At 41.6% G+C, this 14844-nt stretch overlaps 1 protein-coding gene and 1 long non-coding RNA gene across 3 annotated transcripts; both read left to right on the top strand.

Moving 5' to 3' along the window:
* The first annotated feature begins 2579 nt into the window (after positions 1-2579).
* On the top strand, positions 2580-7524 carry LOC147140014 (uncharacterized). Of its 2 annotated transcripts, none has more exons than XR_015088678.1 (3): positions 2580-2691; positions 4110-4292; positions 7193-7524. It is a non-coding gene; the product is annotated as an uncharacterized LOC147140014 (long non-coding RNA). The 2 variants fall into 2 exon arrangements; XR_015088679.1 differs by having other exon boundaries at positions 2604-2691; positions 4119-4292.
* A 1456-nt stretch (positions 7525-8980) lies between these two features.
* Positions 8981-14840, top strand: tmem41ab (transmembrane protein 41ab). Its single transcript, XM_086045297.1, has 5 exons — positions 8981-9511; positions 11688-11838; positions 11984-12145; positions 13468-13606; positions 13702-14840. Exons 1-5 carry the CDS (start codon positions 9369-9371, stop codon positions 13917-13919), a joined length of 813 nt encoding a protein of 270 aa, XP_085901423.1. The 5' UTR covers positions 8981-9368; the 3' UTR covers positions 13920-14840.
* The last annotated feature ends 4 nt before the right edge of the window (positions 14841-14844 follow it).

The raw sequence follows: 14844 nt of genomic DNA, 5'->3' as shown, positions 1-14844 counted from the left end.
AAGTGTGAGAAATGTAAAATATGTCAATTTGATGCTAAGGTCCGCCCTACATTGTCCTGAACAGAGAGATGACCTACTGTACATGACATTCATGTGACATACTGTATTGATTGGAAAACAAGACAGGAGTGCTTTGCTGCTGTTTCTCACTTTTCGCACTGCTTGCATTTTTTTTTTTTTTTTTTGGTGTACCCAAATTTTCCACTGTATCGCTTTCAACAACACAATTTTATAGGTTCACAGAATTACTTCCAGTCTTTTTATGTAAAGCGGAAGTCAACCCAAACATATTTTTTTCAAGAATATGTTCTATGCAAGCCCAAGAGTTGAAACAGGGCATTGTGATAAATATTGCATTTGTGCAATAAGTGTTAATCCACTCGTTTTTAGCCATCTCTGGGGGCGGCCATTTTGTCTTTTGTCGACTGAAAATGACATCACAACTGCTCACAACGACCAATCACGGCTGAGATTCAGAAAACAGGTTAGCCGCGATTGGCTAACCTCGTCCGATTAGCGGCCAAAAGCTAATTGCTGCCTCGACAGCTACAGCCGCGGGAGCAAACATCCATGTCTGGCTGCCTGCCTGCCTAAGAAGTCCAACAAACAGCGTTACAAAATTTCTGAAAACTATAATCATGCCATGTTTGGTCTGTTTTGGTTTTGGATTTTTGGGGTTTTTTTGTTTCATGTTTTGCTCAGTGTTCTGTCTGTCTCGTTATGATGATTGTGTCCGCCAGTGTGCCTTCCACTCCCAAGTGTTAACCAATCAGCTCCCCCCTACCTTGTGTGTCTTGTCCAGGTGTTTCTCGTTGTCTTGTCAGTGTGCTTGTATTTAAGTTGCTAGGTTTTGTTCAGTCCTTGTTGTTGCTATGGTTGCTACTGTGGTGGTAATATCTGTTCATGTCACAGAGTTACCTATTGTTTAGTCAAGTCTCGTTGCCGCGCCAAGTCATTTCTCTTGTAGCCAAGTCAAGCCTCGTCTCCGCGCCGAGCAAGCCTCTTCCCCACGCCTAGTACACTCTAAAAACAATTTGGTTAAAAATAACAGAACCACAAATTGGGTCAATTTGACCCACCTTCTTGCGTTGTTTTGTACAAAACTACTGTGGTTGTTTTTGCAGAAAACAACCCAGAAAGTTGGGTCAAATTGACCCAAGTAGTGGATTGATCCTTTTTTGACCCAAAATTGTGTTATGTTTAACCCAATTGTTTTTAGAGTATATCAGGTCACGTATTTCATTCATGTATTGTCATGCCATTCATGTCATGTCATTGTCGTGTATTTCATTACATCTCACTTCATTAAAATCTCACAAACTGTCATGCCTAAACCTGACAGATCAAACACCCCGAAAAAAAAAAATCATACGCACTTTCCTCCTCTTGTCCACTTTAACCTGTAAAAATAAAAAAAAATTAAAAACCACTATGAATTTTGGTTGGCGATTGTTCACCGCTTCAGACACTAGGTGTACGTGTCACAGTACATGACTCTATTTTTTATTTAATTAAAAATAGTGTTTCTCTTTCACTGACATTTTGTTTTTACACCTTCGATTGAAACAGTAAAGATGAATAAACTCGGGCCTGTGTTAAAGACACGCGTCTAAGCTCTCAAATTCTTTTGGAATTATGTTTCTATCTTCTACAGGGGCTGAGATATTAATTATTTTGCAGGTGATGAAAACTTCAGGGTTTCGAGGGTTATTCCAAAGACGACCTAAGGTTTTGGGGAGCTGTTGAGCCAGCCAACGCTTTATAAAATGTAAATGAATTTCCATAGTTAATGCTTTAATTTTGACAGCCCTACTTAATAATTATTCATTGTCGACGCTTGTCTCACATGTATTATAGTCCAACGGATCCGGTTGCCAATATCCTTTACGACAGAGGTAGTTGGACAATGGGCGGATAATAATGTATTGATCAGTTGTTTAGAAATGCTCTATTGTTAATTAAGGTCAATTGGCTTGTAATTGGCAATGATATTTGGGTCCCAAGCATTCTTCTTCATGGTGGATCGAAAACAGTACTTTTAAGTGATGAGGGGAAATGCACCTGACTCGAGAGAGCAGTTTCTGATGTCAAAAGCAATCAGTGCTGATCAGTTAAACCTTGCTTAAAAAATGTAGTTGGGAGGGGATCCAAGAAGCTGTCAGGTGTCGGCGGTTAAAGCGTGTCATGAGACGAGTCAGCTTCGTAAGTAGGAGGACCGGTTCGTAATTGCATCTTCGTGTATTCATTTGTTGTCTAACAGAAGTCGTATTGAAGAACAAGGCAAATTCACGTCACTTTTTTCATTTTTTGATGGGATAGTAGATGAACGAAATAAGGACTAAACCTGCTTTGCAAATTACTTTTGCGTGACGTTGTAGCATCTTGTAATTTTAGATATGATTACAAAACACACAGAATTCCCCAGAACACAAAAAAACGTCATCACCATTCAAACTCAACTCAAGATGGTGTTCAACAGGGAAGTAAACAAGGACACGTTTGTCTTGAACCTGGTGGGGTGGATGGTTCAGATGTTTCAAACACACCCAGAAGGGTATATAACACCTCTGCTTCAAAACCGTGACATACAACAAGCTCACGTTGCCCTGTGTTGAGAAGCAGAAATCATGAGATTCCACATCATTTTCCTGCTGGTGCTGGCGGCCATGTCGGCCCATTCCATGGCTGATGGTATGCTCTCTATTTCATATAAAGGAAACAATGGAAAGAAGTAGGGGCTAATCAAGATTTACTGTAGAAATTCAGAAATTGTCATGATGTATACACGGTAATGAGACCTGCATGTTTTACTGTTCTTCCAACTGGAAACGGGCCCAAAGACTATGTAATTAAAACGGAGGTTCAAGGTGAGTCACCAAGCTTACCGATCTGTAAAGCGCTGCAGACGATCTGCGGTTCACCGTTTTGTTTCACCCGAATTTGGCAAAAATGGGATAAGACTGTCTTTGAAGTACCCCGGGAGACGGCCCAAAAAAATGACGGTGGTGGACTTCTGATGTATTTTCAGGCAAGCTTTTCAATATTTTTCTTACTCATCTAGTATATCATCACTGTCCTGTGAAAAACACATATGTCCAATTTTGTCTTTTTTTTTCTTCTTTTTTTTTAATGTTCACGTTAATGAGATGCCTATAACGGGAAACCCCATTAAGGCAAAAATATATATTTTTTAAATGGACATAAGTGTATTTTACAGGAAAGCAAAGTTCCCAGCAGACCCACAAGTTGAAACACAGCACTCTGATGAATATTGCGTTTGTGGAATATGAGTTAAGCAGCAAAATACACCCCTTTTAGCCATCTCATTTTGTCACCTGCTGTCGGCTGAAAATGACACGACAGTTGCCCGGCAGCAAGTTATACAATGGCTGAGATGGCTAAAAACGGGTCGATTTTGCTGCTTAACTCTTCACAAATGCAATATTAATCAGAATGACGCGTTTTGATTAGTGGAGGTGCATAGAACACATTATCGTAAAGAAAACTTTTGGGCTGCCTTCCTGATTAATGTAGATATGTTTCGCAATCTTTTCACAAATTAAAACAGTTCCCAGATGTCTTACTAAAAGGTCTCTGACATTCTTCAGTCAGAATACACAAAGCATAAACGTTCCGTCTCTGAGCTAAGGTGTTGCAACAGAGCAAGGGCTACTCAGTGTTGGCAACTTAACATCTCTGTCAAACCCCTCTAGTAATCGGACAGAATAGAATAGAATAGAATAGAATAGAATAGAATACTGTACCTTCAAATCTCAAGGACAAATTTGCCGAGACCAACAATTCTAAAAATTTTTAAAAAGTAAAATACCGGACCTTTATACAAAGCAGAAAGTACTTGCATGGCTTCCCTGACTTTTTTGTGGATTTACTCATGACAGACATGCCGACCAAAATATTGTTGCCGAAGGAATTTGGGCTTTGAGGGCTGAATTTTCAGAAATAATGTCTTTCTATTAGAAGCCATCAAATGATTTTTACTCTCTCCAAAGTACTCTATTGTGTCCAGACTGCAAATGAATGGCGCTTAAGCAAAGCCACCACTGGATAATTTAACCAAATACTCAAAAAGTTCTACAATTTCTTTGCAGAGTCCGAAGAGTCCGAAGAGTCCGAAGAGTCCGAGGAGTCCGAGGAGTCCGAGGAGTCCGAGGAGTCCGAGGAGTCCGAAGAGTCCGAAGAGTCCGAGGAGTCCGAGGAGTCCGAGGAGTCCGAGGAGTCCGAGGAGTCCGAGGAGTCCGAGGAGTCCGAGGAGTCCGGGGATGGCATCTAGGGTGAGGATTCTCAGAAAGAGTCCGAGTATGATATAGATCAGGGGTCAGCAACCTATAACACTCAAAGAGCCATTTCGACCTGGTTTCCACAGAAAAGAAAACACTGGGAGCCGCAAACACTTTTTGACATCTAAAAAGATACACACACACACACTAAAAAAAATTAACTCAGTTAATTCGGTTTTATTTACTTCCTGTAGCAGCAATTCGGTAGGAGACGTCACGTCATAACCGCGCATAAGAGCCGATCTGAACCGTGGTCAGATATAAAGTCAATAGTGTTACTGAAAAAAACTTTGTAGATCTCCCGGCTGTCAGCATTCTACTTCCGCCCGCGCGGAGCACATTTTAGGCTCCGAATGACGTACGTCAATGTCGGATATGCGCAACCTGGCAGTTCAGACTGTGGTCCAATTGCAAAAAAAAAAAGATACATATCCGATCTAGGTCCACATATGAAAGTGGCCAAAAACTTTGACTTAAGAAGACATGATACACATTTTTGAGAGCAATCATCGGTTTAATTTGGTTGTGCATATGGTTTCTGTAGAACACGAAATACAAATAAAATAAGCATGAGCAGTTGCACGTAAATGTCTCTACAAAACGCTAATTAGCTCTGGTCCTAATCATACATATAGTTCAAATAATACAGTGAACATTAACCTCAATGTATATAAATGACCTACAATAACCAAACACCTAATATTGAGGCAATTACTTGCTAATGCACGCACACGTTCTGAGTCTTAAACTGCACTAATAAACTATACCACCAGGGGGTAGTGGAACGGGACAAATGGAAAACAACTTGGGCTTAAGCAAATTTGCTGCTATTAATATCGTTTATGATGACGATGACATCGTGATTATTTTAATATCGCGATATCACGATATTGCAGATATTGCGGCATCCCTAGTCGCAAGCTAACTAAGTTAGGTAGCTAGCATGGGAATGAAACGCAACACATTGTGTATTTAACCAAAACAACACTGCTTTACAAACCCCCACCTAGGCTGCACAACAACACTTGCATAATGTATTTCTGAATTCTTCCTTCTTAAACGATGCCTCACCCTTCTCATGGAATTTTGGCCCACCCAACCAAGAGAACGCAAAATCCGCTTGACAGGCAACGTTCGCCTGACATTTAAGTGACATGCTATAATTTCTGTCATGATTAGAAGACAAAAGAGAAGTGTTTTGTTGACGCTTCACGTCATTCAAAACATATAGAACTTGTTTTTAAATTCAGATGTTTCCGACACACTGAGCATGGTATAAAAGAGGTCTGGTTCAAGATCGGTACTGTAGTATAAACATCGAGCTTGCGTTTTCCTGTTTTGAGAGCAAATGATGAGAGCCCACGTCATCTTCCTGCTGCTGGCGCTGGTGGCCATGCCCACTGGTTCCGTGGGTGAGGGTACACACCTTATTTCGTTCATGCAAATAATGGAGAAAAAAGTGTAAGGGGGGCGGCAGCAAAATGTCAGAAATAGGTTTGTCTTTGTCGAAATTTAAAGCATTAACTCTGGAGATTAATAACGCACTAAAAAAAATGTACTTAGTTAACTCCGTTTTTCTTGTAGCAGGTGACGACCTCTGCTCACTGTGCAGCCAAACTTAGAGGTCACTGTCGCAAAGACGGACTTTTATGCAGTTTTACTTTAAAAAGTTGCTCGATGGCTCACTGGAGAAATCGTAAAAAATGTGCACACTTTGAAAAGCCAAATTCAAATACCATATTAGTTGTACGTCTTTGGTGTGTCGTTCAACTGTTGTTTTATACAATACAACTTTATTTTTATAGCGCATTTCAAAACAGCTGCAGCTGTAACAAAGCACTTTATATTACAACAATAAAAGAGCAATAATATAACGAGTGGAAAGCAATAAATTAAAAAACAAAATACTATACAGTATACAATAGACACCAGAAAACAGCAGAAAACCTCCAGTTTCACGTCAAATCAAAAGCTGGAAACGAATCGTATTCAAGGATCAAAGAAAGCTATTAGAGCAGTCTTTGAATCAAAATATACTTGAAATTTTTTCCATATTAATTCCAAGATTTTACTGAAGTAAATTTCGGTTCCAAGCTTTGTAAAGTTGAGAAATACGATTCATCGCGATTCATTATGAAAAATATTGTGATTCATTATTTTAAAATTTTTAATCGTTTGACAGCACTAATCTCTACTCATGTTAGACATGACCACCACACTGAATTTGGGGTTTGAATTAAAAAAAAGAAAAGAAATCAAAAAATGTCCTTTTATGGCACGTCATCTAACTTTGCAGCCGTGCTCTCCCCATAGGATAATTACACTCGAGCCTGAGCCTTAATTGTGTTCATACCCCACTAATGTCAAAGGCATGTGAAAAAGCTTGCAGATGCCCCAGGCGGACAACTCAACACAAGAATGCCATCAGTTCTTAACTCAACCAAACATTATTTATAGAGCACTTTAAAAATAACCATAGCTGCACACAAATGAAAGTGCTGTGCATAAAGTAAAAATCGGTTATATAAAAACAAAGACCCGTCGACTCTTAATCCTTGTGAACTAGAGCTTCATGTTTGATTCATGTTTTTATGTTTCACTGCTCTGCTCCGCCCCAGAAATGGGAAAAGTTCTGATATCCTGTACTTGAGTAAAACTACCATTACTTGTATAAATAATGACTTTGGTAAAAGTAAAAGTTCTCATTCAAACACTTACGCAAGTAAAAGTAAAAAAGTACAAGCTCCACTACACTACACCAAACAGACGGCGCATTCAGACGCCACGACGCTTCCCGACCTCCGACGTCGGTTTGGTCTATCAGGGCCTTCAGACTTCAGCCGTCACTGTCTAGTTTAACTACATCCACAAAACGCTCTACAATTTCTTTGCAGAAGGAAGTGGAGAAAGAAAAGAAAGAGGTGCAGAAGAAGAAATCTTCGGTGTCGAGGATGACGACTTTTTTGGCGCAGATTTTATCCAAGGGGAAGATGCAGCCGGTCAGTGGAAATAGGTCGGAATTGTTTTAGTAAAATTAGGATGATTGGGATATATGAGAAGCGCTGATGTGTCTAACGCTGTTGTCCCAAGAAGCGTCTCTAAACAATTGAATGAATTTTAACGAAACACTGGCCTACTAAGATTTGGCGGTGATGGTCTTAAATTGGTAGTTTTGGCTGTGCTTTAAATTGTCACAATAAAGTCGTCATTGGTATTCAACAGAAAAGTGCCCAGATGTGTTTCCTAACATGACTGTGACATGCTTTCATTAAAATACCCCAAGGATCTAGAACAGGGGTTGGCAAACATTTGAGCTCAAGGACCACATTAGAATTTTAAAATAGACAAAAGGGACAGTTAGGCACGGTGGCCGCCTGGTTAGCATGTCCGCCTCACAGTTCAGAGGTCGTGGGTTCGATCCCGGCTCCGGCCGCCCCGTGTGGAGTTTGCATGTTCTCCCCGTGCCTGCGTGGGTTTTCTCCGGGTACTCCGGTTTCGTCACACATTCCAAAAACATGCATGGTAGGTTGATTGGACATGCTAAATTGCCCCTAGGTGTGATTGTGAGTGCGGATGTTTGTCTTTGTGTGCCCTGCGATTGGCTGGCAACCAATTCAGGGTGTCCCCCGCCTACTGCCCAAAGACATCTGGGATAGGCTCCAGCACGAGAAGCGGTGTGTATGTGTGTATATATGTGTGTATATATGTATGTATATATAGAGAGAGAGAAAGAGAGAAAGAGAAAGAGAGAGAGAGAGAGAGAGAGAAAGAGAGAGAGAGATAGTACAGTGCTGTATATAATTATGCTGCCCCCAGGTGGCCAAGGCGTGCACACCAGCAGGAGCTACACTATCCCAAGTGTGCAGTGAAAACTGTTCCTATGCTACAGCTTTCACTACACACTAGGACACACACACACACAAACACACAAATTAGCCGTTCTAGTCAAACTGATGGCCCTGAGTAATGGATTCACATAACAACACGTAGGTTTTAGAATAGGCAGCTCTTCCTGGAAAGGAGCGACTGGCACTGACCCACCACTGCTGTTTCTACTCGACCATAGTATTTCCTATTTGTTATATTAATACCAGACTTGTTCAGACCCATTGTGAAATGACATAAATATGTCATTGGGATAGAATGAGTTAAATACTCAAAGACAAATTTAATGTAGGAATGAGGGTGTAGGAATTCCACTGTGGATACTTTTTTCCCTGATGAGGCCGAAGGAATGTTCTCCTATTTCAAAACGAAAAAAAAAAGTTACATGTTTTTTTTGGTGTGTAAGGGGGCTGAAACAGAAGAGTGGAATTTCCAATCAATTCCTTATTTCAACAAAAATAAATGCATACTATCTTTTTTTAAATGAATAAACCGAATTTGTGAACAATCTGGAGTAAAATGTTCTGATCTCTTTGTTGTGGTCAGAAGAGGTTTTGAAACCATTACTTTTATACTTTTATAAGTGTAATGCTCGAGTTACTTCAACTTCTAGAAATCTTTTTATATCCTAATCCAATCTATACTTCTACTTGAGTAAAAGAACGTGAATACTTTTGACACCTCTGAAACTAATTTAAAACGGTATTGTAACTTTGGTGGAGTATACAGAATTACAGATGTGTAAATCCGTGTCTGACTGGATTTGTCAGTTGTTACCATACCGCCATCTTGTAGCCGGACCTCCTCACTACAACGCGGCCGTCAATCAACGGCCGCTCGAACAGATAATTAGGGCGTAAAGGGCGTTCAAACAAGCTCACGACATGGATGTTGACACGTTTAAATGCAGGGAGAAGAAAAGGAAGGCGACAGCGCTTGTTAAAAATGAATAATAAAAAAAAATCAACCGTCAACGAGTCCTACCGGAGAAAGTTCTCGCTCGCCGGGTGTCACCTGATCCATCGCCGTCATGAGTCGCGTGTCGGTGGGTAATAGACACCGAGCCTCCCCGGGGTCGGTGTGTCGTCCAACTGGACCTCACCACGTCGCCGCCTGCCTCGTCCTGTCCCTTCTTAAATCCACAAGTCACCGAGTGGAGCGGCTAAAAACTTGTGAGTCGACGACATGCGCTCCCTCGCCGGGCTAGCGGCCACCGTGGCGGCGGCCAGCGTCTACCTCTACGTGCTCTCCACTCACCTTCCGCCGGCTGATGAGCACCTGCCGCCGGCCTTGCCTGGGGAGCCCGAGCCGGAGCCCCACTACTACAAGTAAGCCAAGTGCAATGAATATCACTCTTTTATTTTTATTTTTTATTTTTAACAGTAATAAAATACCAGTGGTTCAGTGACCGAACTTGGAACTAAATGTTCACGTATGGATATTAATATAATACCACCACACATTAAAAAAATAATCCGTTTAATAAAGTTTGTTGTTCCATGTTTTTAATAAAGAAAATTGCATTGTATTTTATAAAAGCATAATAGAACATGATAAAGCTGAATGTTAAAGTATTTAGATGCTTTGGCTTATTACGTTTCTGCACGTTGAGGAATAGTGAGTGATGTTAAGAGCTTGCAAGTGTTGTCATTTTGAATTTCTGTATTTGACTGTTTACCCTAAACTGCTTAAAGTGTCCCCTTCGCCCCCATGCAAGGGAATTACAGTACCTTAATTGCTACATTTTCTTTCATTATACTGAAGTGGTGGAATATTTTAACCTTTTTCATCACTACAATTTCTGAGGGGTTTGGGTTTTTTTGCCTCACACAGTGCAGTTGACGGTACTCAAACTTGCCTTCATTGTGCTTGTGAGAGGAACACCAAGGAGAGGAGGCGGGATGCATCCTGGACTGGTTGCCATTCAATCGCAGGGCGCATGTCTATTTGCTAATATGCCAATTCTACACACAAATTCCAAAGCTGAGATTCAAACCCGGAACCTTTTCAGACTTTGAGGCAAATGTGCTAACCAATGCAATCCAAACCCAATCGTGATGGTATGGGGTTCGCATCACACAATTCGGTTGACGTTACTCAAACATGTACTCATTGTGCTAGAGAGGAGCAACATGGAGGGGAGGTAGGATACATCCAGAACTGGTTGCCAGTCGATCGCAGCGCACACAAACAACCATTATCGCCTATCCCTGGGCCATGCCGGGAGTCGAACCCTGGAGCTCAAAATTGTCAGGCAGACTTGCTAATTAATCTTGTTTTAAATCCAAACTGTGTGGCGACACAAATAGGCATGAGCAGAGGTCAGTAAAACACACGCACACTAGAATCTCCCTTGTATGTAACTTAAAGCCGTGGGCCTTGTCCAGCACCTGCTGGGCCTCTCATCAGCGCCGCTATCTATTGGTCGCCAGGCCCAACATGTGGCCGCGCCATTGGTCGACGTGCGCGCACGCGACACTTGAACGTGTGCAGTATTTCGGGAGGGAAATGTGTCATGGTGGGCACTTTTATTTTCACCCAATGCGTAATGGCTCTCACGTAAACGCACTTCTTGTCTCCTCGTTAGCAAGCGGACTCTCTGTAGTCGCCACTTCACAAATGCGTGTCAACTACTCGAACACCCTTGATCATTTTTAGTCGCTTCCTTTGCTGTAAAGAGACAAAAATAGATCAGTTTCCCAGAATGCAACACACACACACACACACACAGACACATAGCTTGTGTTGCTCAGTGGTGGCCAAATAATAAATCATCTAACTAAAGCCACTTGGATGAGACAGACAAGTGCAATTTAAGTACATTAAAAAAAAAAATCCAACTTTGACATTTCACTTGAAGGCCATATTAATATGGACTATCTTTAGACTGCCAGTCATAGTATTTTGGTCGCAGCTGCAATGGATAAAAGTATGGGTAGAAAAAGTAAGGTTGGTGATTGGTGATATTACAACTTAAAACTACAGTCAACCTGTGCATATTCGCAGCTCGGCACCTGCGGATTCACTTTTTTTCCAATATCTTTTCATATTTAGGATTTCCCCGTTTTTTCCATTCGTTTTTAATCCCAATTTTTTTTTTTTTTAATGTCTATCAGAGGTTTGAAGATTTTGGGGGTTTGCCCAAATAAATAATAATACAGTAGGGGGAATTAAAAGAAAAAAACATGAGCTGTTTTTTTTTGTTGTTTTTTAACAGTGGACCCTCACTATTTGCAGATGATAGTGAAAATCCATGAATTGAAGGCCATTCAATTGCATTGAGGAAAACAAAACGGTGGATAGACCCAAGTGTTTGCCACGAAAAATAGGGGTTGCCTATTTAAAAAAAAAAAAAAAAAGTAAATATAAAAAATATACATTGAAAAAACTCCACAAATATGATCCGTAGGCGCCATGGGGATTTACTGTATATTAAATTCTCTTTTCAATCCTTTGGGGTTCGCTGACCCGAGCTCGGAAGTTTGTGGTTTTCCCATCCTCTAGGCTGAAGTTCCCGTCGGATCTGGACGAGCTTCGGGAGCTCGCCGAGATGCTCAAGTTCTACAAGCAGGAGCACCACGGCTACGTTCTGCTGCTTTTCTGCAGCGCGTACCTCTACAAGCAATCCTTCGCCATTCCCGGATCCTCCTTCCTGGTGAGACGTTAGCCCGCTTTCACTCCGACCATTAAAGCCAGCATTTTGCCTAGATGAAAGGGACAGACACGATTTGGCGGAGGTTTGAAGTGGAGCCTTCCGAGGTAGTTTCAAACAGCGTTCCGTTTATTGTTTCCCGGGTCAGAACATGCTGGCCGGCGCCATATTCGGACCATGGGAGGGCCTGGCGCTGGCGTGCCTGCTCACCACCACGGGCTCAACTTTCTGCTATCTGCTGTCATCCGCCTTCGGGAAGCAGCATGTGGTTCGCATTTTCCCGGACAAGGTGGCGCTGCTCCAGAGGAAGGTATGGTGATTTTTGTTTGTTGATAGGCAGATTAATTGTACAAATCAATATTCAGCCCCCCCCCCGAGGCTGGTTTCTCTTAGCAACATGACATTTTGTAGGTCTATCATGATTAGAATTCCGCTCAAGTCTCCAAAAATAAGTCTGCCATTTTGAGTTGTAGCAGCTACTTTAGGCTCATTTTGGTTGTTTCCAGTGGTTCTTCAAAAACAAATTTCTCCTACTGAAATATTTTTTTTTTTTAAATCCGCCCCCAAAACCAGTTTCAATTGGCAACTTCAAATTTGGCAGGTATGTCGATCATGAGTTGACCTGCTACATAGCCTCAAGAAGCCATGGCTAAAAAGACACTGTGCCAGTTTGGTCTGAAATGGCCAATTTAGGTTCATGTTGCTCCTTCACGGCAAACTTCTCGTAATGGTATTTTGAAAATTAAACTTGGAAGTTTGTGTCTATCATGAATAGACCCACAAAAAGTCTGAACAAGCCATTCCTGCAAATAAACTGAAGGTCTGTTATTTTGGTTTGTAGTGGCTTCCTAAGGCTTATTTTGACTATTTCCAGCGGTCCTTCTAAGAATATTTTCAAAATTAAGCCCCCAAACCAGTTTCACTTAGCAACATGAAATTTGGAAGGCATGTCTATCATGAGTAGAGCTACCAAAAAAAGTCTCAAGGGGCCATGTTTGAAAAGACATAACAATGTCTGCCTTTTAGATTTAAAGCAGCTATTTTCGACTCATTTCAAGACAAATTTCTATCAATATAAGATTTTGGAAATTCAGCCCCTGAACACAAATTTGGTAGGCATGTTTATCATTAGTAACCCAATAAAAAGTTTCAAGATGCCATGCCTGAATAGACATGAGTCTGCCATTTCGGATGCCATTTTAGGGTCATTCTGATCATTTAAGGGGTCATGGAAAGATCGTTTTTTTTCTACAGGGATAGTTTTTCAAATTTAGCCGCTGAAGCTGGTCTCACTCAGCAACATTAAATTTGGTAGGCATGTCTATCAGGATTAAACACATTAACAAGTATTCAGAAGCCTTGCCTGAAAAGACGTAGCAAGTCAGCCATTTTAGGCTATTTTTTCACTACTTCAAGACAAACTTCTCTAACCATATTTTGGAAAGATAGCATGTCTGAAATGACACAGGAAGTATGTCTTTTTGTTTTCATTTTAGGGCAATTTTGACCATTTTTCCAGAGGTCCTTCCAAGGACGAACTGTCACTGAAATAGCTCAGTACAATCAACATCACGCTTGTCTTTACGTCGATATTGCGTCCTCTCCCGTCCGTCTCTTCCTGCTCTGTGTCAGGTAGAGGAAAACCGTAGCAGCTTGTTTTTTTTCCTCCTCTTCCTGCGCTTCTTCCCCATGACTCCTAACTGGTTCCTTAACATCACCTGTCCTGTCCTCAACATCCCAATGTCCATCTTCTTCTTCTCCGTCTTCATCGGTGAGCGCCCCCCCCCCCCCCCCCTTTTTCGACAGCACGCAAACCGCCGACGTACGGCCTGCTAAAAAGCGGACCCCCGGTGTTTGCGTTCCCAGGTTTGATTCCCTACAACTTCATCTGCGTGCGCACGGGCGCCATCCTCTCGGAGATCCACTCTCTGGACGACATCTTCTCGTGGGCCACGCTGGCCCAGCTGCTGGCCATCGCACTGGCGGCGCTGGTGCCCGGCGCGCTTATAAAACGCTACGGCCAAGATCACCTCAAAGTTGAGGACATGGACGGAACGCGGCATGGCAATCGCAAGAGGCAATGACGGAGGTACGATGAGGACTTTGAATACCTGAGGTCTCCACTGGTGGAACTTATGCCACAAGCCTTGACGTCACTGTGAAAAAAAAAAAACATTGTTAAAACGGAGGTCCTGTCCAAAATTGTTTTTGCGGTAATATGTCCTATGCTCTCACTCGCCTAACACGCTTTTCTTATTAATATTACGTTTGTGGAAAAAGAATTCAAACCGATTAATTCACCAGTTTTTAGCAATCCAGGGACGCTGACTTTCAATGCAGCATCGCCCCCCCCGTTGTTGACTGAAATTGACGTAAACGCGCATTGCGAACGTCAGGTGACCAAACTAAGAAAACAGATAAGCCGTGACGATCGCAATGCGAGCCCGAGGGCGCTTTTAACGTCAATTTCAGATGACAGCAAGGGGCGGAACTGCATGAAATGTCAGCGCTTTATTTATTTTAATGACACAACTCTTAGATTTGCGTTTGAATGTGCCCGTGTACCTAATGAAATTATTTTTAGGTATCCGTTCCGTGCCATGTCAATGTTTAAGTTGACATCCGGCACAGTGGTAGCACTCACTCTTTAGTTCTGAACTATCAAGTTTAAAGTGGAATGTCAGGTTCAATCAAATATGTTTTTAAACTCAAGCTGTTTACATGCTGAACAAGCATTTTTACCTTCTAAATGTTTCCTTGTGTGGATGTCATTTTGCATTATTTGACATTGTTTCTTTGTCCTTTTGTGAAGCACTTAGATGTCTTAATACTTATTTATTGACAATAACGGTGTACTTCTGTTACACATTGTTTGTGTGTGTCTCTGAGGATGAGAGATTGTCCGTCTCTTCTTCTTTGACCAAATTTTGTAAACGTGTTTAAATAATGCTACTGTAAGCCTTACTATTTTTTTTTTTAATCCATGTCAAGGAAAATGCACAATAAAAC

Source organism: Filicampus tigris, chromosome 11, assembly GCF_054856515.1.
Source record: "Filicampus tigris isolate MCC_2025a chromosome 11, RoL_Ftig_1.0, whole genome shotgun sequence".
Lineage (NCBI taxonomy): Eukaryota > Metazoa > Chordata > Actinopteri > Syngnathiformes > Syngnathidae > Filicampus > Filicampus tigris.
Note: the sequence above shows the minus strand (reverse complement) of the source record. Positions and strands in the feature narration are given on the sequence as shown.

Bases quoted from the DNA above. Each gene is read 5' to 3' on its own strand.
- tmem41ab (XM_086045297.1), top strand. From the start codon at position 9,369: ATGCGCTCCCTCGCCGGGCTAGCGGCCACCGTGGCGGCGGCCAGCGTC. The intron at 9,512-11,687 runs GTAAGCCAAGTG...CCCATCCTCTAG, and splicing joins CCGGAGCCCCACTACTACAA to GCTGAAGTTCCCGTCGGATC. The intron at 13,607-13,701 runs GTGAGCGCCCCC...TTGCGTTCCCAG, and splicing joins CTTCTTCTCCGTCTTCATCG to GTTTGATTCCCTACAACTTC.